This window comes from Hypanus sabinus, chromosome 17 (assembly GCF_030144855.1).
Source record: "Hypanus sabinus isolate sHypSab1 chromosome 17, sHypSab1.hap1, whole genome shotgun sequence".
Lineage (NCBI taxonomy): Eukaryota > Metazoa > Chordata > Chondrichthyes > Myliobatiformes > Dasyatidae > Hypanus > Hypanus sabinus.
The window spans coordinates 285,450-311,674 of NC_082722.1; the positions used below are offsets into that span (position 1 = coordinate 285,450).

General features: G+C 43.1%; 1 protein-coding gene across 3 annotated transcripts in view; it reads right to left on the reverse strand.

Annotated features, from left to right (window-relative positions):
* The window catches only part of ccdc102a (coiled-coil domain containing 102A), a 236,746-nt gene that overhangs the window by 157,563 nt on the left and 52,958 nt on the right, over window positions 1-26,225 (reverse strand). For all 3 annotated transcript variants that reach the window (XM_059992451.1, XM_059992450.1, XM_059992448.1), the window contains 2 exons: window positions 18,730-18,947; window positions 1,285-1,393 (listed from right to left, as the gene is read on the reverse strand). In XM_059992451.1, the coding sequence (XP_059848434.1) occupies window positions 1,285-1,393; window positions 18,730-18,947 (327 nt within the window). The remainder of the gene's footprint in view (window positions 1-1,284; window positions 1,394-18,729; window positions 18,948-26,225) is intronic.

Below are 26,225 nucleotides of genomic sequence, written 5' to 3' on the forward strand. Positions count from 1 at the left end.
GCCTACAGGAAAGAAGTCATCTTGCTGACACAGTGGTGTCAAGAAAACAACCTCTCCCTCAATGTTGCGAAAACAAAGGAGCTGGTTGTGGATTACAGGAGGAATGGAGAGGGGCTAACCCCTTTTGACTTCAATAGATCTGGGATTAAGAGGGTAAATAGCTTTAAGTTCCTTGGCATTCACATCTCCAAGGACCTCACGTGGTCTAAATGCACCAGCTGTATGATGAAAAAGGCAAAACAGCGACTTTCACCTCAGACAGTTGAAGTTTGGTATGGGTCCCCAAATCCCAAGTAATTTCTACAGGGGCACAATTGAGAGCATCCTGACTGGTTGCACCACTGCCTGGTATGGGAAATGTGCCTCTCTTAATCACAGGATTCTGCAGAGAGTGGTGTGAACAGCCCAGCGCATCTGTAGTAGTGAACTTCCCATGATTCAGGATACTTACAAAGACAGGTATGAGAAAAGGGCCCGAAGGATCATTGGGGACCCGAGTCACCCCAACCACAATCTATTCCAACTGCTACCATCCAGGAAATGGTACCGCAGCATAAAAGCCAGGACCAACAGGCTCCAGGACAACTTCTCTCACCAGGTCATCAGATTGATTAACTCACACTGACTTGAGTGTATTTCTTTGTTACATTGACTGTTCTAATTATTATAAATTATACTACTATGATTGCACATTTAGATGGAGACTTAATGTAAAGATTTTTACTCTTCATGTATTTGAAGGATGTAAGAAATAAAGTCAATTCAATGTGCTGTAATTTTCAGGCATCTTTCACTGAGTTAATGATCTGCCTGCAGCACCTCATGTTCACCTCCATATGTGTCCCAGAAGACAGAGTCCACTGTCAAGCAGCTGCTCAAGATGAACCTTGGCAACACCACCACATCATTCTCCACACCTTCTTCGTAAATCCACAATTATGAATGTTACTTCATTTAATCAACTATACTTTCAGATGTTTAGTCAGTATCTTTCTCCAGTATCTTTTTAAGAGTCAAAATCTCAAGTACTAGATGTTTTTAAAAAGAGGTGTACAGCATCTTTTTCTTTATGTAATGCTCAGTCAGAGGTGGCAGTGAAAGCTCTCAGATAGAAACATGAATATTCAGAGAAAAGAGGGTTTCCGACCATACACAGGCAATTTAATTCAGCACCATTACTTAATTAACACAGAACATCATTGCAGGATAAAGGGGCTGTTCCTGTGCTGTACTCTTCTATGTTCCATGCTCTATTTGACAGTTTATTGATTATTGATACCTCACCTGTTGTAGTACCTCCTTCTTGGATTTGCTGAGCTCTTCATACTTGATTTTCCATTGGGCGATATCTGTCTCCAAATTCTCTATGTGCTTACTGAGTGCATTCTTATCTCTGAAAAAACATGGCACAACTGTGAGCAAGTATCATTAAACCAGCACTTTCACTGTAGATTGTTCTTACTGATCAATAGCATTGCATTTTGAAAATCATGCAAATAATTGTCAGGAATCTTATATCTTTTTTTCCTGCAATGCAAAATCACAACACAAAGATACAAGAATCCTTCACTCTCTACAAGAAGAGTTCATGCTTTTCTGCTTGCCTGTGTGAAGAACCTCAGATATTGCCACATTGCATGCCAGTGGCTATCCTTTTGCTTATTCATTTAAAGGCACATTCTTATCATGTACTTATCCACATGTCTTTTAAAAGAACAATTAAAAGGATGGGAACAGGTTACAAACATAAGAGCCAAATGGAACTAATTTACTCGCAGGCATTAGGGTTAGGGTTAGGGTAACCCTCACCCTAACCCTAACCCTAATTTACTCGCAGGCAGTCACAAACCTGAACAAACACATTAAAAAATCAACACATGAAGCACAAGAAAAAGGGAAAAAAACAAATTATGCAAACAATTGAAGTGAACAACTACATTCCAAAACAAATTGAGTTGGAACCCCAGAGCAAGCCAAAAGCCTCCTTTACCAGTTCATCACATTAGTGGGTGCGAAGCACAGCAGCGTTCATAGCCTCAACATCATGCAGAGAGGAGTGACCATCATGGAGAATGAGCAAAATCAGCTCATCCTGGATTCTGACACCCAGTCTTTTCAGTCTACGAGGGCTGGCGTTTAAATTGATCAAACAAAGGAATAGCGAAAGGCAGCAGTATAACCTCGCACTAGGACCCAAGTACTTTGAAGGAAGTGGGTCTTAGATTATGCCACCCAGTAACTCACTCAGGGCCCAGATTTCCCATCCAGCCCAAAGCCACTCTCAAAATCCTCAGATCAGCTCGGATCCCAGAATGATCCAACCTTGCACCTGGGCCAGTTATACGGGCATTGAAACTCTATCTGCAACACACCATCTCAGCTCATCCCTCAAACTAGCCTCACCATCATAGTTTGTGGCGAAAATTTAACATAATTTACCTCTGGAAAGGTATTTTTAATGATGTTTTTAGTCGGATTTCTTAACTTTTTAACTACTAGCGAGCTGTAGCACACATTCAGTAGCACCATCTTAACTAGAAGTCCATACTTTGATGGACATAGATATAATGTTGGCCATCTTCAGGAAGCAGTGGCTCAAGGAAGATGGACATAGATAGGCCAACTATTCGGAATCAACCCCCGGAAGCAATACGTTTAACCATCATCTAAATATATAGAAAAAAGTCATCAACCACCAATTCACATGTTTTTATAAAAAGATAATAAAATTGGAAGGAAACCATATAGAATAATTCAAATTAAATCATAATATTTGGCAAAAGAACCCCATCTTCTCTCAAAATCAAATCAAGGTTCAAAAGTTCTACTAATTTTTTCCAAGCTGAGACATAACATTACTTGAGAAAACCATTAAATTAATGTAGGGGACGAGATTTTCCATTTTAATAAAATAGCCCTTCTTGCCAACAATATAACAAATGCAATTACGTGTTGATCTGAAGATGAAATACCCTGAATATGATACAGAACTATTCCAAATAGAACAGTTAGTCTATTAGATTGTAAATTAATTTTCAAAGCTTTAGAGATTGTAGAAAATAAGATTTCCAAAACAATTTTAATGAAGAACATGACCAGAACATGTGTGACAAAGTAGCTACTTCAGTTTTACATCTATCACAGTAATTATCTACACGAGGAAATATTTTAGATAGTCTCTCCTTTGTTAAATAATAACGATGGACAATTTTAAATTGAATTAAACAGTGATTGGCACATACAGAAGAAGAATTTATGTTTTTCAAAATTCAAACCCAATCTTCATTCACAAAGGTCATATTAAGTTCTCTCTCCCAATCTTGTTTAATATTTAGTGATAGGAGTAAATTATAAATTCTGCTAATGGAACTTTTCACTAAGGGATTCAATTTCAAAATGGTATCCAACAAATCAGATTCTTGTAAATGTGGAAACTTAGGTAAATATTGTTCTAAAAAATGTCTAACCTGAAAATATTGCAAAAAATGTGTATGAGCGAGAGAGTATTTATTAATTAACGCTTCAAAAGTCATCAATCGACCATTACAAAATAAATCTGTAAATAAAACGGATCCCTTTATTTTTCCATAGGAGAAAAATGGTGTCAGTTATTGAAGGTTTAAATGAAAAGTTTCGATATAAAAAACTAGACAACTTAAATTGTTTAAAATTTTAAAAATTATGAAACTGAATCCAAATCTGTAAAGATTGTTTAATAACCGGATAAAAATTTAAATTTGGAATTTTAGAGAGCTGTAAAGGTAATGGAGCTCCTAATATTGAAGTTAAATGAAATTGTTTAACAGCTTTTAATTCCAAATCAACCCAAAGTGGTTTTTGGCTCTTATCGAGCCAGTATAACCAAAAAACATAATTGTCCAATATTCACAGCCCAATAATACAGTCTTAAATTAGGAAGTGTAAGTCCACCATCTTTTTTTGTAAATGGTACTTGTTAATTCTTGGTTTCTTATTGTTCCAAATAAAGGAAGAAATAAGAGGGTCAATTTGATCAAAAAAAATTTTAGTTAAAAAGATAGGTATATTTTGGAAAATATATAAAAATCAAGGTAAAATCATCATTTTCACAGCATGGATACGACCTCTTAAAGAAAGAGTAAGTGGATTCCATCTAGAAAATAGTAATTTCATGGAGTCTAAATACCTCTGGAATCTAATGAAGGTGGCATACAGGAAAGGAATTTTACCCAAGGCATGGCGAAGGACGAGAGGGATACTAATACCCAAAGAGAAGAATTCCTCAACAATCAGCCAGTTCCGCCAGATCAGTTTCCTGAATGTGGAAGGAAAGATCTTCTTTGGTGTCGTTGCTCAAAGACTCTCAGCCTTTTTGCAGAACAACCACTTCATCGACACATCAGTGAAGAAAGTAGGAATACGTTGTTTCCCATGATGTCTGGAACATGCAAATGTCATCTGGCACCATATACAAACTGCCAAGAAAGAAAGACCTGCATGTGGTCTTCCTAGATCTTGCCAATGCCTTTGGGTCAGTGCCTCATGAGACTCCGTGGGCAGCTTTCAACTTTTTCCAGGTTCCAGAGGGCATCACAAAGCTGGTCAAAGCATACTTCCAGGATCTGCAGTTCAGTGTCACAACACAAGATAACACCACCACATGGCAGCACCTTAAGATAGGCATAATGGTGGGCCGTACCATCTCTCCTCTGGCATTTATCATGGCAATGGAGCTCATTATCCAAGCATCACAATGGGTTGTCGGAGGGAAATGCTTGAAGAATGGGCCACAATAACAACAACAAAAGCATGCACCAAACGTCTGCTGGATAAACTCCAGGGAAACATCAAATGGGCACAAATGGATATCAAATCCAGTAAGTCTCGCAGTATTTCAATTGTCAAAGGCTGGCTCACCGACATAAGATTTTGTATCAACGCTGAGCCAATACCAACTGTCCTGGAGAAGCCCATCAAAAGCCTCGGATGTTGGTACAACACAGACCTCTGAGACACCGAGCAGGTGGAACAATCAGTGGCCTCAAGCAAATCAACAACACGGCTCTCCCAGGGAGGTTGAAACTTTGGTGCTTTCAGCTTGGACTGCTGCCCCAACTTATGTGGCCAATTACCATCCATGAGGTCACTATGTCTCATGCAAATTGGCTGGAGAGGCTGGTGAACTTACATGTGAGGAAGTGGTTTGGGCTACCGAGATGCCTCAGCAGCATAGGACTTTACGGGAACAGAGCCCTTTCTCTGCCAATTTCTAGCCTGGTGGAGGAATACAAATGTGTCAAAGCAAGGCTGGAAATGACACTCAAAAAATCTCAGGACTCAATTGTAAGAGGTGTTGCTCCTGCTCCAGCAACAAGGAAGAAACGGGCCCCAGCCACAACAGTACTGGATGCAGAAGCCACCCTTTGACACTGGGACATAGTGGGCTATGTCCAACAAAGCAGAGGAGGCTTTGGCCTTGGAGCAATGAAACCTATCTGGCAAAAGGCTACTACAACTAAACACCGGCACCTGGTGGTAGAGGAGGTGCGCCACCAAGAAGAGGCAACCAGGTGTGCCAAAGCAATATCCCAAGCCAAGCAAGGCTGCTGGATGAGGTGGGAGGGTGTTGAGAGGAGGAAAATCACGTGGAGTGAGCTGTGCAGCATGGAATCAAACAGATTGAGCTTCATCATTAGGGCAACATATGATGTCCTGCCCTCTCCTACAAACCTAAAAATCTTTGGCTAGGAGAGGATCCGGCCTGTCCTCTGTGTCCAGTTCCGGCATCCCTCAAGCACATCTTGGTTAGTTGCAAGACCAGCCTAATACAAGGCAGATACACCTGGCGACACAACCAAGCGCTAAGGTGTTCGGCAGCTGAGCTTGAGTATAAGAGAGTAACCACCACCGACAGGCCTCTCGATGCCCAGACAATGGTCCCACAACTACCATCCTTCATCTGGTAAGGAGAGAAACCGAGGGCTAACCCCTCGCCTCACGACTCATGCCCACTGAGTGCAGCCAGGGGCTTGGAAATGCATGTTGAGTTAGGCCAGAAACATATCTTTCCATCTGAAATTGCAATGACCAACCTACGACCTGACCTGGTACTTTGGTCCAACTCCTGTCATTATCATTGAGCTGACAGTCCCCTGGAAGGATGCAGTGGATAAGGCTTACGAACGGAAAAGGCTGCAATATGCCAACCTTGCAGTTGAAGCAGAGGAGCGAGGCTGGAAAGTAAAAGGGTGCCCAGTTGAGATGGGGTGCAGGGGCTTTGTAGCCAGTTCCACCATAAGACTACTGAGGGAAGTAGGAGTCAGAGGGCAGGCCCATAGGAAGGCAATCAAAGCACTTGCTAATGCCGCTGAAATGAGCAGTCACTGGCTGTGGCTGAAAAGGGATGCTGTCTGGGCTGCCAAGTGACCATCTAGAGACTAATTATGTGACACACACCCAGGTCTGATCAGCTGTGGTGGGCCTGCCTCGGCTGAGGGTGTCTTGTGATAAAAGGCTGAAATACTCACTGATGTCCAGGTACACAACTGAAGATGTGTCATAATGGTAGTAACATCATCTAGTGGTCATCTTTAATAACTACTTCCACTCAAATCAAGTGCAGTGCAGAAACTTTAGGGATTGTAACATCCAGTCCTTTTAATCAAATTGCTGATGACACAAAGGTTGGGGGTGTTGTGGATAGTGTGGAGGGCTGTCAGAGGTTACAGCTGGTCATTGATAGAATGTAAAACTGGGCTAAGAAGTGGCAGATGGAGTTCAACCCAGATAAGTGTGAAGTGGTTAATTTTGGTAGGTCAAATATGATGGCAGAATATAGTATTAATGCTAAGACTCTTGGCAGTGTGGAGGATCTTGGGGTCTGAGTCCATTGGATGCTCAAAGCAGCTGCGCAGGTTGACTCTGTGGTTAAGAAGGCGTACAGTGTATTGGCCTTCATCAATTGTGGAATTGAATTTAGGAGCCGAGAGCTAATGTTGCAGCTATATAGGACCCTGCTCAGACCGGAGTACTGTGCTCAGTTCTGGTCGCCTCACTACAGGAAGGATGTGGAAGCCATAGCAAGGATGCAGAGGAGATTTACAAAGATATTGCCTGGATTGGGGAGCATGCCTTATGAGAATAGGTTGAGTGAACTTGGCCTTTTCTCCTTGGAGCAATGGAGGATTAGGGATGACTTGATAGAGGTGTATAAGATGATGAGAGGCATTCATCGTGTGGATAGTCAGAAGCTTTTTCCCAGGGCTGAAATGGTTGCCACAAGAGGGCACAGGTTTAAAGTGCTAGGGAGTAGGTACAGAGGAGATGTCAGGGGTAAGTTTTTTTACTCAGAGAGTGGTAAGTGTGTGGAACGGGCTGCCAGCAACGGTGGTGGAGGCGGATATGATAGGGTCTTTTAAAAGACTTTTGGATAGGTACATGGAGCTTAGAAAAATAGAGGGCTATGGGTAAGCCTAGTAATTTCTAAGGTTGGGACCTGTTAGGCACAACTTTGTGGACTGAAGGGCCTGTATTGTGCGGTTTTCTATGTTTCTATATATCATTAAGATACCCCATCACCCAGGGAATGCCCTCTTTGCATTGCTATCAACAAGGAGGAGGTACAGAAGCCTCAAGTACACACTCTCAAAGTTTTAGGAATAGTGTCTTTGGTACCGCCATCAGATTTCTAAATGGACAATTAACCCATAAACACTATTTCACCTTTTTTTTGGCTTTCTTTTTGTACTCATCATCATCGTTATGTACCTTGAGACTTTATAAAGCACTGGTGAGCCCTCACTTGAAGTAAAATGTGCAGTTTTGGGCCCCTTATGTTAGAAAGATGTGCTGAAACTGGCAAGGGTTCAAAGGTTCATGAAAATGATTCCAGGATTGAATGGCTTGAGTGTCTAAGATCAGAGGAGACAGCCTGAGAATTGAGGGATGGCCACTTACAACAGAGATAAAAAGGAATTTCTTTAGACAGTGGTAAATCTGTGGTATTCTTTGCCACAGACAGCTATGGAGGCCAATATTAAAGACAGAGGTTAACAGATTCTTGATTGGTCAGGACATGAAGGGATTTGACAGGAAGGCAGGTGATTGGGGCTGAAATGGTGGAACAGACTTGATGGGCCAAATGGCCTTATTTTCCTCCAATATCTGATGGTTTCCAAAAAGCCTCCACTGTACCTGTCTCCCCATCACCCTGGTAGTGCACCCCCAATTATCCACACTCTTAACTCCTATCAGGTCTCTGCCTGCATACAGACTGAAGACCATAGCAGCAGTGAAGTGGACTATACAGAGCTGGATGGGAGAGGTGGAAGGGAGAATTTGTGATTACTTTGATTCGAAGGTGGGTCTATGTTCCAGGGTTTGTCAGTGGACCTAAATGGATATGCCACAGTAACAGCAACACCTATGTCATTCTGCTGTTTATTGATTACAGCTGAACATTCAACATAATCATATCCTCAGTTCTAATCATCAAGTTCCAAAACCTGTGCCTTTGTATGCCCCTCTGCAAATGGATCCTTGATTTCCTCATGGAGGACAACAGTCAGTGAAATCAGAAATAGCATTACTTTCTCCCTGACAATCAACCTCAAGGATGCATGCTTAGCCCACTGCTCTACTCTCCCTACGCCCACTGCTCTACACTCTCTATAGGAGGCGGCACTGGCTTTAGCAATTCTGTTGCTGATCTCTGCATCTATGTTCACTGCTCGTGATAGAGTACTGCCCAGATAAGTAAAGCTGTCGACTGCCAGTAGCTTCTGCCCCTTTGCTGTGATGTGTGGTTCCTGGTAGGGCTTTCCGGGTGTGGGCTTGTACATAACTTCGGTCTTTTTGGTGCTAATTGTAAGTCCAAAGTTGTCTCAGGCTCGTGAGAAGCAGTCCATTTCTCGCTGCATCTTCTGCTCTGTGCTGGCATTAAAGGCAAAATCATCAGCAAATAAGAGGTCTCTGACGACGGTCTCCTTTGCCTTTGTAACAGCCTGTAGATGCCGGAGGTTGAATAGCCCACCGCCAGTCCTGTATCTGATGTGTATACCATCCTGACAATTGCTGAAGGCATCATTCAGCATAGCAGAGAAGACCATGCTAAAGAGTGTAGGGGTGAGAACGCATCCTTGCTTCACACCGTTCATCGCTGGGAAGGCTTCTGACTCATCACCATCATCCAAAACTTTCACCATCATGCCATCGTGGAACTGCCGAACAATTGTGATGAACCTGCTAGGGCAGCCAAACTTCTCCATTATCTTCTTCCATAAGCCATCTCTGCTGACCGTATCAAATGCCTTGGTCTGATCGACGAAGGTCATAAAGAGGTCGCTGTGCTGCTCTTCACATTTTTCCTGGAGTTGGCGTGCAGCAAATATCATATCAACAGTTTCACGTTCTGCACGGAAGCCACACTGGCTTTCTGGGAGGAGACCTTGCTCAAGGTGTTGGAGAAGGCGATTAAGCAGGACACCAGCCAAGATCTTCCCAGCTATGGACAGGAGGGAGATGCCTCGGTGATTACCACAAGACTGGCGGTTGCCTTTCCTCTTGTAGATGTGGACTATACTGGCATCTTTCAACTGTTGCGGGACCTGTCCTTCATTCCACATAGACTGGAAGAGCTCAGTCAGCTTCTGCATCATGAATGGGCCTCCTGCTTTGTAGACTTCAGCAGGGATGGCATCTGATCCTGGTGCTTTGCTACAAGAAAGTTGCCCGATGGCTTTTCTGACTTCTTCTTCTGTGGGGAGGTTGTCAAGATCCAGGTTGATCTCCACCATAGGTAGGTGATCAATGACCTCATCATTGATTTCGGCAGGGCGGTTGAGGACCTGGTTGAAGTGTTCAGCCCATCTCTCCAAAATCTGCTTTTTCTCTGTCAGCAGCCGAGTTCCATCTGCACTGAGGAGGGGGGAGGAGCCAGAGGACTGAGGTCCATACATAGCCTTCAAACATCGTAGAAACGCTTGGTGTCGTGACTGTCTGCGTAGCCCTGGATCTCATCGGCCTTACTGCTGAACCAGATATCCTGCATCTCACAGAGTTTCTTCTGCACTTTCAATCTTGCACTGGCGAAGGCATCTATCTTTGCTTGTGATGCGGGATCGTTCTAGTGTGCTCTGAACAGTTGGTGTTTCTCTGACAACAGTCGTTCTCATCGAACCAGTCTTGATGTCTACGGATTGTTGGTCTGAGGTGTTTGAGAGCGGTAGAGTAGACTGCATCTCTGAAAGCCGTCCACTGCTCTTCAATGCTGGTGTGGTCATCCCGGGGTGTGTCAAGCAGCCTGCTATCTAGGTCTTCACGAAATTCTTCTGCAAAACTACACTGCTCTTCAGCTTGGAGACACTGAGCCTCTTTGCAGTCTTCTGACCTTGGGGTCTTCTCACAGGCAGGATGCGAAGTTTAAACTTGGACACTATGAGTCGATGATCCGTCCAGCAGTCGGCACCACACCTGGCCTTTGTCACTCTCACGTCTTGCCAGTCCCTCTTTCTGGTGATGACACAGTCGATCAGATGCCAGTGCCTAGAGCGTGGATGCATCCAAGATGTCTTGTTACGGGTCGGGAGGCGGAATAGGGTGTTGGTGATGACAAGGTCATGCGGAGCGCATGTCTTGAGGAGCAGCAGGCCATTGCTGTTACACTTGCCAATACCACGTCTTCCAAGAATCACTTCCCAGGTCTGGTAATCTGTCCCCACTCTGGCGTTAAAGTCCCCGAGGACAATAAGCTTCTCTGACTGTGGGACTGCTGCTATGAGGGCGTCAAGTTCTTCATAGAACTTATCTTTGATGTCATCTGGGTTGGTCATTGTTGGGGCATATGCGCTGATCAGCGTTGCACTCCTCTTACTGCCAAGTGGGAGCCGAAGCGCCATCAGGCAATCGTTGATGCCCTCTGGAAGCTTGGCAAGTTTACGAGTGAGGTGGGATTGGATGGCAAATCCAATGCTAGCCTCTCGTCGTACTTTCTACACCCACTGCTCCACTCTCCCTATGCCCACTGCTCTACACTCTCTAACCCCTGATTATGAGGCTAGCTGCAGCTCTAACAGCATCTATAAATTTACCACTGACAGAATTTCAGAAGGTGACGAGGAGGCATACAGGAACCAATGTGGCATAGCCTCCCTTAAGGGGAAATCTTGCCTGACAAATCTTTTGGAATTCTTTGAGGAAGTAACAGGCAGGATAGACAAAGGAGAATCAGTGAATGTTGTTTGCTTGCATTTTCAGAAGGCCTTTGACAAAGGGCTGCACATGGTGGCTAAATAAGATAATGGCTCATGATATTGCAGGAAATATACTAGCGTGGATAGAAGACTGGCTGACTAGCAGGAGGCAAAGGGTACCTTTTCTGGTTAGCTGCCAGTGACGAGTGGTGTTTCACAGGGGTAGGTGTTGGGATCTTTACTTTTCACATTATACTGTATATCAATTATTTGGATGAAAGGAATTGATGACCATGTTTGTGGATGATATGAAGATAGGTGGCAGATGGAATATAGTGTAGGGAAGTGTATGGTCATGCACTTTGGCAGAAATAGTAAAGGCATAGACTACTTGCCAAACAGGGAGAAAATTTTGAAATCGGAGGTGCAAAAAGAACGTGGGATTCCTTAAAAGGTAACTTGCACATTGAGTCAGTGCTAAGGAAAGCAAATAGAATGTTAGCCTTCATTTTGAGAGGACTAGAATATAACAGCAAGGAGGTAATGCAGGGTTACAGTACATTAGTGAGACTGTACTTGGAGTATTGTGAGCAGTTTTGGACCTTGGCATAGGATAGGCTCGAGAAGAAGCTCATGAGAATGATCCTAAAAATGAAAGGGTTAACATATGAGGAGCATTCCATGGCACTGGGCCTGTACTCTCAGGAGTTTAGAAGTTTGAGGGGGGATCTCATTGAAATGTGCCAATGAAAGGCCTAGATAGCGTAAGTGGAGAGGAGGTTTGCTACAGTGGGGGAAACTCGGACCAGAGAGCACAGACTGAGAATAGTGCATCACTTTAAAACAGAGATGAGGAGGAATTCTTTAGGTACAGGGTGGTGAATCTGTGGAATCTATTGACACAGTTGGCTGTGCAGGCATTGGAGATATATACGTATTTGAAGATTGATAGGTTCTTGATTAGTAAGAGTGTCAAACATTTTGGAAAAAGGCAGGAGAATGGGCTTGAGAGGGCTGATAAATCAGCCGTGGTGGAATGATGGAGCAGATTCAATAGGCTAAATGGCCTAATTCTGATCCTAAGTCTTATAGTCTCTCCCTCTCATTACTCCTCTTTTATTTTATTAATAATTTTCTCTTTGATAATTTTGTTTGAAACCCTACCCACAACCCATTTATGCTATTCAACAGGAACCTAGACCCAGCGTTGTTGAGATTAAGTCAGTCTATTTGGAACAGCTCTCTTCTTCCCCAAATTAGGTGCAAATGTCCCACAAGTTCAAACCCACTTCTCCCACACCTGTCTTTTAGAACCATAGAACATTACATCACAGAAACAGCCCTTTTGGCCCTTCTTGGCTGTGCTGAACCAATTTTCTGCCTCGTCCCACTGACCTGCACCTCGCCCATATCCCTCTAAACGCCTCTCATCCACGTACCTGTCCAGGTTTTTCTTAAATGTTAAAAGTGAGCCCGCATTTACAACTTCATCTGGCAGCTCATTCCACACTCCCACCACTCTCTGTGTGAAGAAGCTCCCCCCAATGCTCCCTTTAAACTTTTCCCCCTTCAGCCTTAACCCATGTCCTCTGGTTCTTTTCTCCCCGAGCCTCAGTGGAAAAAGCCTGCTTGCATTCACTCTGTCTATACCCATCATAATTTTATATACCTCTGTCAAATCTCCCCTCATTCTTCTACGCTCCAGGGAATAAAGTTCTAACCTATTTAACCTTTCTCTGTAACTCAGTTTCTCAAGTCCCGGTGTTACGAATGTGTAGCAACTCTGATGGGCCGAAGGGTGCAAAGTCGCCCCCTCCTTTTGGAGAATCGCAAATCGCTACTATTCCAATGCTGTTATCAAGGGAGATGAGAGAGACACAGGATAACAGCAAAGGCAGTTGTTATAGACAACGCAGAATACACAAGGTGGAATGTCTCCTATTGACAAAGAGAGAGATTACCACTATTGTCTCTTGAAGGAGGAATTGTGTATTGAGTACTGTACTATTCATTGAAACCCCTCAGGGGGCAAGCAGAGTGGTCTGGTTGAGGGATTGCATCATCCCAACCTGATTGACATCTGAGACCCCGTGAGTGAGGATAAAAGTCGGGTCTGGGGAACACCCCTCAGACACACCAGGAGAAACGCTACGAGACCGGTGGGGGGTCTTGTGGGGGTCTTAAGCTCTATCGTTATTTCTTATTGATGATTATTATATCCGCACTTTTAGGTTTAGTATTGATGACGTATATTATCTGTATATTTGCATTGATATTATTTTTGTGTATTTTTACTAATAAATACTGTTAAAAATAGTATCATCAGACCTCAACGGCTACTCCTATCTTTGCTGGTAAGACACCCAGTTACGGGGTTTGTAACACCGGCAACATCCTTGTAAACCTTCTCTGCACTCTTTCAACCTTATTAATATCCTTCCTGAAATTCGGTGACCAAAACTGCACACAATACTCCAAATTCAGCCTCACCAATGTCTTATACAACCTCACCACAACATTCCAACTCTTATACTCAATACTTTGATTTATAAAGGCCAATGTACCAAAAGCTCTCTTTACTACCCTATCTACCTGTGGCCACTTTTAGGGAATTTTGTATCTGTATTCCTAGATCCCTCTGTTCTACTGCACTGCTCAGTGTCCTAACATTTCCCTTGTATGTTCTAACTTGGTTTTTCCTTCCAAAGTGTAATACCTCACACTTGTCTGTATTAAACTCCATCTGCCATTTTTCAGCCCATTTTTCCAGCTGGTCCAGATCCCTCTGCAAGCTTTGAAAACCTTCCTCTCTGTCCACTACACCTCCAAGCTTTGTATCATCAGCAAATTTGCTGATCCAATTTACGCATTATCATCCAGATCATTGATATAGATGACAATTAACAATGGACCCAGCACTGATCCCTGTGGCACACCACTAGTCACAGGCCTCCACTCAGAGAAGCAATCCTGCACTACCACTCTCTGACGTCTCCCATTGAGTCAATGTCTAATCCAATTTACTACCTCACCATGTATACCTAGCAACTGAATCTTCCTAACTAACCTCCCATGTGGGACCTTGTCAAAGGCCTTACTGAAGTCCATGCAGACAACATCCACTGCCTTCCCTTCATCCACTTTCCATATAACCTCCTTGAAAAACTGTAATAGATATGTTAAACATGACCTACCACGCACAGAGCCATGTTGACTCTCCCTAATAAGTCCCTGTCTATCTAAGTACTTGTAGATCCTATCTCTTAGTACTCCTTCCAATAATTTACGTACTACTAACGTCAAACTTACCGGCCTATAATTTCCCGGATTACTTTTTGAGCCTTTTTTAAACAACGGAACAACATGAGCTATCCTCCAATCCTCCGGCACCTCACCCGTAGATACCGACACTTTAAATATATCTGCCAGGGCCCCTGCAATTTCAACACTAGTCTCCTTCAAGGTCCGAGGGAATACCCTGTCAGGTCCTGGGGATTTATCTACTCTGATTTGCCTCAAGATAGCAAGCACCCCCTCCTCTTCAATCTGTATAGGCTCCATGACCTCACTACTTGTTTGCCTTGTTTCCATTGACTCCATGTCAGTTTCCTTGGTAAACAGAGATGCAAAAAACCCATTTAAGATCTCCCCCATTTCTTTTGGTTCCATACATAGCCGACCACTCTGATCTTCAAGAGGACCAATTTTATCCCTTACTATCCTTTTGCTCTTAATATACCCATTGATGCTCTTTGGATTATCCTTCACCTTGACTGCCAAAGCTACCTCATGTCTTCTTTTAGCCCTCCTGATTTCTTTCTTGTTTTTTTTTTGCACATTTTATATCCTCAAGTACCTTATTTGCTCCCTGTTTCCTATACATTTCATACATCTCTCTCTTCTTCTTTATCAGAGTTCCAATATCCCTAGAGAACCAAGGTTCCTTATTCTTATTTACTTTGCCTTTAATCCTGACAGGAACATACAAACTCTGCACTCTCAAAATTTCTCCTTTGAAGGCCTCCCACTTACCTATGACATCCTTGCCAGAGAACAACCTGTCCCAATTCACACTTTTTAGATCCTTTCTTATTTCTTCAAATTCGGCCTTCTTCCAGTTTAAAACCTCAACCCGAGGACCAGATCTATCTTTATCCATGATCAAGTTGAAACTAATGGTGTTATGATCACTGGAACCAAAGTGTTCCCCTACACACACTTCCGTCACCTGTCCTAACTCGTTTCCTAATAGGAGATCTAATATTGCATCCTCTCTAGTCAGTACCTCTATATATTGATTTAGAAAACTTTCCTGAACACATTTTACAAACTCTAACCCATCTAGACCTTTAACAGTATGGGAGTCCCAATCAATATGTGGAAAATTAAAATCCCCTACTATCACAACTTTATGTTTCCTGCAGTTGTCTGCTATCTCTCTGCAGATTTGCTCCTCCAATTCTCGCTGACTACCCCATTACAACCCTATTAATGTGGTCATATCTTTCCTGTTTCTCAGCTCTACCCATATGACCTCGGTAGACAAGCCCTCTAATATGTCCTGCCTAAACACTGCTGAAACATTTTCCCTGACTAGCAATGCCACCCCACCCCCCAACTCTTCATCCCTCTGTCTCTATCACATCTGAAACATCTGGAATATTAAGCTGCCAGTCCTACCCCTCCTGTAGCCAAGTTTCACTAATGGCTATAATGTAGTAATTCCATGTGTCAATCCACACCCTCAGCTCGTCAGCTTTTCCCAAAATACTCCTCACATTGAAATAGACACACCTCAGAAGATTATTACCACCACACACAACCCTTCTATTTGTGACTTTGCATGAAACTTTAACATCATTTATTTTCACCCTTGCTCCACTATCTACTCTAGCACTCTGGTTCCTATCCCCTGCAAATCTAGTTTAAACCCTCCCCAATAGCACTAACAAACCTCCCTGCAAGGATATTGGTCCCCTTGTAGTTTAGGTGTAACCCGTCTCTCTTGTACAGGTCCCACCTGCCCCAGATGAGGTCCCAATGATCCAGGAAGCTGAAACCCTGTCCCCTACACCAGTTCCTCAGCCACGTGTTCATCCTCCAGAGCATCCTATTCTTACCCTCACTCGCACGTGGCACAGGTACCAATCCTGAGATTACCACTCTCGAGGTCCTGCTTTTTAACTTCCTGCCAAGCTCTCTATACTCACTCTTCAGGACCTCCTCACTCTTTCTTCCTACGTCATTGGTACCAATGTGAACCATGACATCTGGCTGCTCACCCTCCCATTTCAGAATGCTGTACACACGATCAGAGACATCCCTAACCCTGGCACCCAGGAGGCTACAAACCATCCAGGAGTCTCTGTCACGACCACAGAACCTTAGTCACACTTTTTAGCTTTTTGACCTTAAATACCAAAAGTTTCTTCAAACAGATATAGTGTAAAAGAGAGGCGAAAGTGAGTTACAAACCCCTGGAAAACAATACTGGAGAGTTAGCAAAGGGGGACAAGGAAATGGGGACAAACTGAAGAAGTATTTTGTAGCAGTCTTCACTGTGGAAGAGTCGAGCAGCATGTGGAAGCTCCAGGTGTCAGGTCATGAAGTGTGTGAAGTTACCATTACTAGAAAGAAGGGTCTTGGAAAACTGGAAGGTCTGAAGGTAGATAAGTCGGTTGGAGCAGATGGTGTTCACCCCAGCGTTCTGAAAGAGGTGAGTGAAGAGATTGTGGAGGCATTAGTGACGATCTTTTAAGAATCACAATATTCTGGAATGGTTCCAGAAGATTGGAAAACTACAAATGTCACTCCACTCTTGAAGAAAGGAGAGTGGCAGAAGAAAGGAAATTATAGGCCAGTTAGTCTGACCTCAGTGGTTGGGAAGATATTGGAGTCGATTATTAAGGATGAGGTCTCAGGATACCTGAAGGCACATAGGACGTAGTCAGCATGGTTTCCTCAATGGAAAATCATGTCTGACAAATCTGTTGGAATTCTTTGAAGAAATAACAAGCAGGATAACCAAAGAAGAATTAGTTGATGTGGTGTACTTGGATTTTCAGAAGGTCTTTGACAAGGTGCCAAACATGAGGCTGCTTCAAAAGCTACAAGCCCATGCTGTTACAGGAAAGATTCGAGCATAGATAAAGCAGAGGCTGATTGGCAGGAGGCAAAGAGTGGGAATAATGGAAGTCTTTTCTGGTTGGCTGCCAGTAACTAGTGGTGTTCTATGGGGATCTCCGACGGAACTGATTATTTTTATGTTATATGTCAATGATTTGGATGATGGAATTCATGGTTTGTTGCAAAGTTTGATGATGATATGAAGATAGGTGGAAGGGCAGATAGTTTTGAGAGAGAGGCTACAGAAGGACAGACAAATTAGGAGAATGGGCAAAGTAGTGGTAGATGGAACACAGCATCAGGAAGAGTTTGATCATGCACTTTGGTAGAAGAAATGAAAGGGCTGACTATTTTGTAAATGGAGAGAAAATACAAAAAAACTGAGGTGCAAAGGGACCTGGGAGTGCCTGTGCAGGATTCCCCACAGGTTAATTTGCAGATTGAGTCTGTGGTGAGGAAGGCAAATGCAATGTTGATATTCATTTCAAGATGACTAGAACATATAAGTCAAGATGTAATGTTGCGACTTTATAAAGCACTGACTGGTGAGGTCTCACTTGGAGTATTGCGAGCAGGTTTGGGCTCTGGGCCTTTATTTGCTGGAATTCAGAAGAATGAGGGTTGACCTCAATAAAACCTATCGAATAGTGAAAGGCTTTGATAGAGTGGATGTGGAGAGGATGTTTCCTATGGTGTGAGAGCTAAGACCAGAGGACACAGCCTCAGAATAGAAGGGTGTCCTTTTAGAACAGCAATGAGGAGGAATTTTGTTTAGCCAGAAAGAGGAGAATAGTGGAGTTCTTTGCCACAAGTAGCTACGGAGGCAAGTCTTTATGTATATTGATAGATTCTTGATTGGTCAGGGCATGAAGGGATATAGGGAAAAGGCAAGAGATTGGGACTGAGAAGAAAATTGGATCAGACATGATGAAATAGCAGAGGAGACTCAATGAGCTAAAAGGCTTAATTCTACTCCTATATCTTATGGTTTTATGGTCATATTAACCTTGTTCCAATTTGCACATGGCTCAGGTAACAATCCAGACATTTAGTCCTTATCTTCTCAAATTCCATTAGCAAAACCTTTTCTCTTGTACTTCCTTCATCATTGGTACCCACATGGAAATCCATAAAAATGAAACCTATTTGTTACCTGAGGCTGTCTTTTATCTATCTATTTTGATAGTAGGTACTGCAAGGAATAAATTTGATCTTCACCATACTTTCCCTCAAAATAATCTGCAGGATCCATTGCATCAATCAGCTCAGTTTGACATCTGATAGTACAGCATTCCTGCAATGGAGCCTATAGTTAAGTTCCTAGAGTCCACCTTCAACCTCAATCACAAGTCCTTAACCCTTATCCCTAAAGATGTTACAATAGAAACAAGCATTCAATGTATGAACTCTGGTAAATCTGTACATCAGTACTTACTCCCTCTCTTTCTGTAGAGTTTTCTGAGATTCATCCAGACGCAATTGCAACACAGTGACCTTGGAAGTATCCTCTTCCAGTACAGACACTTCTTCCCACAGGATACGGCTCCTCTCCTGGCGGTTGAGTGAAGTCCTCACACTTTGTGCAGTGTGCTTGTCCCAAGCTTCCCAACCTTCCTGCTCACTTTTCAGAATTGCTTCCATGAACTCCAAGTCCTGCAAAATATAAAACTAATCATAATTGAAACGAATAGAAAGTTGCACAACTAGAGTCTTTATTCTAATAAAATGAGATTTGATTAGCTCAACCCCACAAAAGTCAAAGAACTAAGGCTTTTTCAGCCAGAAATTCTATTGTGGAACAGTATACCTTTGGTCACATGGTTCATTACAATCACAAAGAAATTCCAACAGAGAATTCACACAAAGCCAGATCCCACAATCAGTATGACAGTATGGTTCACAGAGACAGACCCTTGAGAATTATCAAATTCCTATCCTGAACAATCCCATTTACTAGCATTTAGTCTGAAGTTTTGTGTGCTTTGGCAATTCAGTGCTGAACCAGATGCTGCCTCCACCTTCTCAGGCAATGTGTTCTGGATGCCAATCATCCAGGTCCAGATGGTCTGCACCCTAGGGTACTAAAGGAGGTGGCCCTGGAAATTGCGGATGCATTGGTAATCATTTTCCAATGTTCCTTAGATTCAGGATCAGTTCCTGAGGATTGGAGAATGGCTAATGTTATCCACTTTTTAAGAAAGGAGGGAGGGAGAAAACAGAGAACTATCGACCTGTCAGCCTGAGATCGGTGGTGGGAAAGATGCTAGAGTCCATTATTAAGGATGAAATAGTGGCATATCTAGATAGCAGTGATAGGATTGGGCCGAGCCAGCATGGATTTACCAAGGGTAAATCATGCTTGACTAATCTGTCGGAGTTTTTCGAGGATGTAACCAGGAAGTTAGACGGGGCAGATCCAGTGGATGTAGTGTACCTCGATTTTCAGAAGGCATTTGATAAGGTCCCACATAGGAGATTGGTGGGTAAAATCAAAGCTCAGGGGATCGGGGGGAAGGCATTGACATGGATAGAAAACTGGTTGGCAGATAGAAAGCAAAGGGTAGCGGTGAATGGGTGTTTCTCGGAATGGCAGGTAGTGACTAGTGGGGTGCTAAAGGGCTCGGTATTGGAACCACAGCTGTTTACCATTTACGTTAACGATTTGGATGAAGGCATAGAAAATAACATCAGCAAATTTGCTGATGATACTAAGCAGGGTGGCACTGTGACATGTGATGAGGATGTCAGGAGAATTCAGGGTGACTTGGACAGACTGGGTGAGTGGGCAGATACTTGGCAGATGGCGTTTAATGTGAATAAGTGTGAGGTTATCCACTTTGGCAGTATGAACAGGAAGGCAGATTATTATCTGAACGGTGTAGAGTTAGGTAAGGGAGAAATACAAAGAGATCTAGGAGTCCTTGTTCATCAGTCACTGAAGGTGAATGAGCAAGTGCAGCAGGCAGTGAAGAAGGCTAATGGAATGTTGGCCTTTATTACAAAGGGAATTGAGTACAAGAGCAAGGAAATCCTCTTGCATTTGTACAGAGCCCTGGTGAGACCACACCTGGAGTATTCTGTACAGTTTTGGTCTTCAGGGTTAAGGAAGGACATCCTGGCTGTAGAGGAAGTGCAGTGTAGATTCACGAGGCTAATTCCTGGGATGTCTGGACTGTCTTACGCAGACAGGTTAGAGAGACTGGGCTTGTACACGCTGGAATTAAGGAGATTAAGAGGGGATCTGATTGAAACATATAAGATTATTAAGGGATTAGACAAGTTAGAGGCAGGAAATATGTTCCAGATGCTGGGAGAGTCCAGTACCAGAGGGCATGGTTTGAGAATAAGGGGTTGGTCATTTAGGACAGAGTTAAGGAAAAACTTCTTCTCCCAGAGAGTTGTGGGGGTCTGGAATGCACTGCCTCGGAAGGTAGAGGAGGCCAATTCTCTGGATGCTTTCAAGAAGGAGCTAGATAGGTATCTTATGGATAGGGGAATCAAGGGATATGGGGACAAGGCAGGAACCGGGTATTGATCGTAGATGATCAGCCATGATCTCAGAATGGCGGTGCAGGCTCGAAGGGCCGAATGGTCTACTTCTGCACCTATTGTCTATTGTCTATCATTTTGACTTAAAATTGTAACCTCTGATCTCCTCTATTTACCTTAAATCTTGAATCCCTTAGATACAGTCATAGAGTACTACTGCCAGAAATGGGCCCTATGGCCCACATAGTCCATGCCAACCTGTCTTCTGCATAGTCCCATCTACCTGCACTGAACAACAGCTCTCCATATCACTCTCATCCATGTACCTATTCAAACTTCTCTTAAAATTTTACAATTGAACTTACATCGACCACTTCTGCTGGTAACAAGTTCCATCTCTAAGTGAATAAGTAAATTTATTATCAAAGTATATATAAGTCACCATATAGAACCCTGAGATTAATTTGTCTGCGGGCATAGTTGATAAATCCAAAATAGAATAATAACTATATTTAAAAAATCAGTGAAAGAACACACCAACTTGGGTGCTCAATCAGTGTGTAAATCACAACAAACAATGCAATTATAAAAAGAAATAAATAATAATATTAACATTAACAACTAAATAAGCAATGACAAGAATATGAGATGAAGATTCCTTGAAAGTGAGTCAATAGGCTCTGGGAATATTCTGATGATGGAACAAGTGAAGTTATCTCCTTTGGATCAAGACCCTGATAGGTGAGGGATAATCATTGTTCCTGAACCTGGTGTGACCCTCCTGTGCCTTCTCCCTCTTACAGGTATATGCTGCTTCATCACCACGTTATATTCAACCTAGGGTGTCATCAGTAAACATGAATATGGCTTTGGAACTGTGGTTAGCCACACAGTCATAAATATAACGTGAGTTAAGCCAGGGATAAGCACACAGCACTGTAGTACACCTGTGCTGAAGGAAATCATGGAGGAGATGTTGCCAATTGGAACTGACCGGTTCTGCAAGAGAGAAATTCATGGATCCAATTGCACAAGGAGGCACTGATGCTAAGGTCTTGAAGTTTATTGAGTAGTTTTGAGGAGATGATAGTACTGAATGCCAAGCTGTAATCCATAAAGAGCATCCTGGCAAATGCATTTTTGAGTGAAGGGTGCATCAGATTACATCTGCTGTGGACATGTGCTCTGGTAGCAAACTGAAGCGTATCGATGTTGCTTCACCAGCAGGAGTTGATATGTTTCAGCACCAACCTCTCAAAACACTTCATCACCAGGATACAAGTCCAACCAAATGATTGTCATTGAAGCAGGTTACCACATTTTTCTTAGGAACCAGTATAAGTGAAGTCTGTTTGAAGCAGGGCAGTATCTCAGACTGCTCAGAATCAGAATCAGGTTTATTATCATCGGCATGCATTGTGAAATTTGTTAACTTAGCAGCAGCAGTTCAATGCCATACATAATATAGAAGAAGGAAAAATAAATTATATAAAGTAATGAGGCTCATCATGAGCCACATCAAGACCCTGCTACCCCCCCACTGGACCCACTGCAGTTCGCGTACCATCCCAACCGTTCAACAGACGACGCCATTGCAATCACCCTCCACCTGGCCCTAACCCACCTGGACAAAAAAGACACGTACATTCAAATGCTGTTCATAGACTTCAGTTCAGCATTCAACACAATCATTCCTCAGAAACTGATTGGAAAGCTGAACCTACAGGGCCTGAACACCTCCCTCTGCAGCTGGATCCTAGACTTCCCGACTGGGAGACCTCAGTCAGTACAGATCGGAAGTAGCATCTCCAACACCATCCCACTGAAAACGGGGGCTTCCCAGGGCTGTGTGCTCAGTCCATTGCTGTTCACTCTGCTGACCCATGACTGTGCAGCAACACAGCTCGAACCACATCATTAAGTTCACATATGACACGACCACGGTGGGGCTCATCAGCAAGAATGACGAGTCAGCATACAGAGAGGAGGTGCAGCAGCTAACGGACTGGTGCACAGCCAACAACCTGTCTCTGAACGTGAACAAGACAAAAGAGATTGTTGTTGACTTCAGGAGGGCACGGAGCGAACACTCCCTGCTGAACATTGACAGCTCCTCAGTAGAGATCATTAACAGCACAAAATTTCTTGGTGTTCACCTGGCAGAGAATCTCACCTGGTCCCTCAACACCAGCTCCATAGCAAAGAAAGCCCAGCAGCATCTCTACTTTCTGCAAAGGCTGAAGAAAGTCCATCTCCCACCCCCCATCCTCACTACATTCTACAGAGGTTGTACTGAGAGCATCCTGAGCAGCTGCATCACTGCCTGGTTCAGAAATTGCACCATCTCGGATCGCAAGATCCTACAGCGGATAGTGAGTTCAGCTGAGAAGATCATCGGGGTCTCTCTTCCTGCCATTACAGACATTTACATCACACACTGCACCCACGAAGCAAACAGCATTATGAAGGACCCCACGCACCCCTCATACAAATTCTTCTCCTTCCTGCCGTCTGGGAAAAGGCACTGAAGCATTCAGGCTCTCACGACCAGATTATGTAACAGTTTCTTCCCCCAAGCTATCAGACTCCTCAATACCCAGAGCCTGGACTGAGACCAACTTACTGCCCTCTACTGTGCCTATTGTCTAGTTTATTATTTATTGTAATGCTGGCACTGTTTTGCGCACTTTATGCAGTCCTGGGTAGGACTGTAGTCTAGTGAATTTTTTGTGTTGTTTTACGTAGTTCAGTGTAGTTTTTGTATTGTTTCATGTAGCACCATCGTCCTGAAAAATGGTGTCTAGTTTTTACTGTATACTGTGCCAAGGTCGAAATGACAATAAAAAGTGACTTGAACTGAAATCAATTACAGTATATGCATATTGGAGATTAAAAATCGTGTGAAAACAGAAATAATATATATTGAAAAGTATATTATGGGTTCAATGTCCATTTAGGAAATGGATGGCAGAGGAGAGGAAGCTGTTCATGAATCATTGAGTGTATGCCTTCAGGCTTCTGTACTTCCTAACTGATGATAACAATGAGAAAAGGGCATCCCTGGGTGCTGGGAGTCCTTAACAATGAACCGCTGCCTTTCCGAGACACCGCTTCTTAAAGATGTCCTGGGTACTTTTGTAGGCTAGTACCCACAATTTACGACCCTCTGAGCTTCTTTCAGTCCTGTGCAGTAGCGCCCCCCCCCCCATACCAGACAGTGATGCAGCCTGTCAGTATGCTCTCCACGTTACATCTATAGAGTTTATGAGTGTTTTTGAAGTGAGAGGCTAAAGATCTCAGTGAATACTCCAGCCATTTGATCAGCACAGGTCTTTAGTAATTGGCCTGGTGCCCTGACTCAGCCAGATGCTTTTCATGGGTTCACCCTCCTGAAGGCTGCTCACATATTGGCCTCAGATACTGAAGTTACAGGTTCATTGGGGACTTTATTGTCACGAAACAATTGATACTAGAGCATACAATCATCACAGCAATATTTCATTCTGCGCTTCGTGCTCCCTGAAGTACAAATCAAAGTAAATATAATAAAAATTTAAATTATAAATCATAATTAGAAAATAGAAAAGGGAAAGTAAGGTAGTGCAAGTCAGATCCGGATATTTGGAAGGTACAGCCCAGATCCGGGTGAGGATCTGTTCAGCAGTCTTATCACTGCAGGAGTTTGTGATAATACTTCCATGTTTTGTTGGTCAAAGCAATCATTGAATACATTGAGCTCATCTGGAAACAAAGCCCTGTTGTTACCTATGTCATCCGATCTGATGTTATAAAAGGTGATAGCATTTCAAGGGGTGCCACAACAGTTGAGCATATGTCGTTCATTCAAGTTAACTTTGGAATTGCACTTTATCCATGAGATGACTTTCCAGAGATCATACCTGGACCATTGTAACTTTCTTGGTCACCAGACTTGAATGCCTCTGACATGACCCTCAGCAGATTGCAGATGTTACAGTTCATCAGAGCTTCTGGTTGGGGAAGACTGAATGATTTGAGGGGATACAATCATCCACAACTGTTTCAATAAAGTCCATGGCTTTAGAGTCATAGAGAAGTACAACACAGAAACAGGCCCTTTGATCCATCCAGTCCATGCCAAAGACATTTAAACGGCATGCTCCCAACAACCTGCACTGGGACCAAAGCCATCCATACCCCTACTATCCAAAAAGCTATCAAAACTGCTCTTAAGTGTTGAAATCAAGCTCACTTGTACCACTTGTGCTGACAGCTCAATCCACACTCTCACGACCCTGTGAGTGAAGAAGTTTCCCCTTATGTTCCCCTTAAACTACTCCCCTTTTCATTCTTAACCCATGACCTCTGGTTGTAGTCCCACTCACCCTCAATGGAAAAAGCCCGCTTGCATTTACCCTATCTATACCCCTCTTAATTTTGTATACCTCTATTAAATCTTGTCTCAATGTTCTAAACTCTAAAGGATACAGTCCTAACCTAGTCAATCTTTCCTCATAACTCAGCTTCTCCAGACCCAGCAACACCCTTGTGATTTTTCTCCGTGTTCTTTCAACATCCATTACATCTTTTCTGTAGGTGGGTGACCAAAACCATGCACAATACTCCAAATTAGGACTCATTAGTGTCTTATACAAATTCAATATAACTTCCTATCTCTTATACTCAATACACTGATTTATAAAGGTTAAAGTGCCAAAACCTCTTTACGACCCTATTTACCTCTGATGCCACTTTCAACAAATAATGCACAAGTATTCACAGATCTCTTTTTTTAAACCACACTCCTCAGTGCCCTATCATTAACTGTGTAAGATCTACCCTGGTTGGTCCTACTAAAGTGCAAAACCTCGTACTTATCTGCATTAAATTCTAATTACCATTTTTCAGCCCATTTTTCCAGCTGATGCAGATCCCTCTGCAAGACATGACAGTTTTCCTCGCTGTCCTCTACACTCCAATCTTGATGTCTGAGCATGGAATAGTAGGCATTCCTTATCTTAGTATTATAGTGGTCTAGAGTGTTGGGGCCTCCGGTGCTACTTCATACGCTGATAGTAATTGGGCAAGTTGAAGACCCTGTGATTTGAAATGCATCAGGATGGACTGTTTCTTGTTTGGAGATGATATGATGCAGTATCTGAAGCACCTGATTACAGTCAGCTGTTGGTGGTATGTAAACTGCGGTCGGGATCATGGAGAATTCCCAAGTAAATAGAGTGGACAGATGTTCAAGGTCAGGGGAACATGAGCTTGAAGAAAACTGCCACATCGTAGCACCAGCAAAAATTCATCATGAATCACACCTCTACCTTTTACCTTTTCTAAATCAGCAGTTTGGTCCATCCTTTGAATCAGGAAGTCTTTCGGTCTGATCACCATATCTACTGTGTTAGGATTAAGCCATGCTTCAATTAAGTATTGAACACAACAATCTCTCATTTC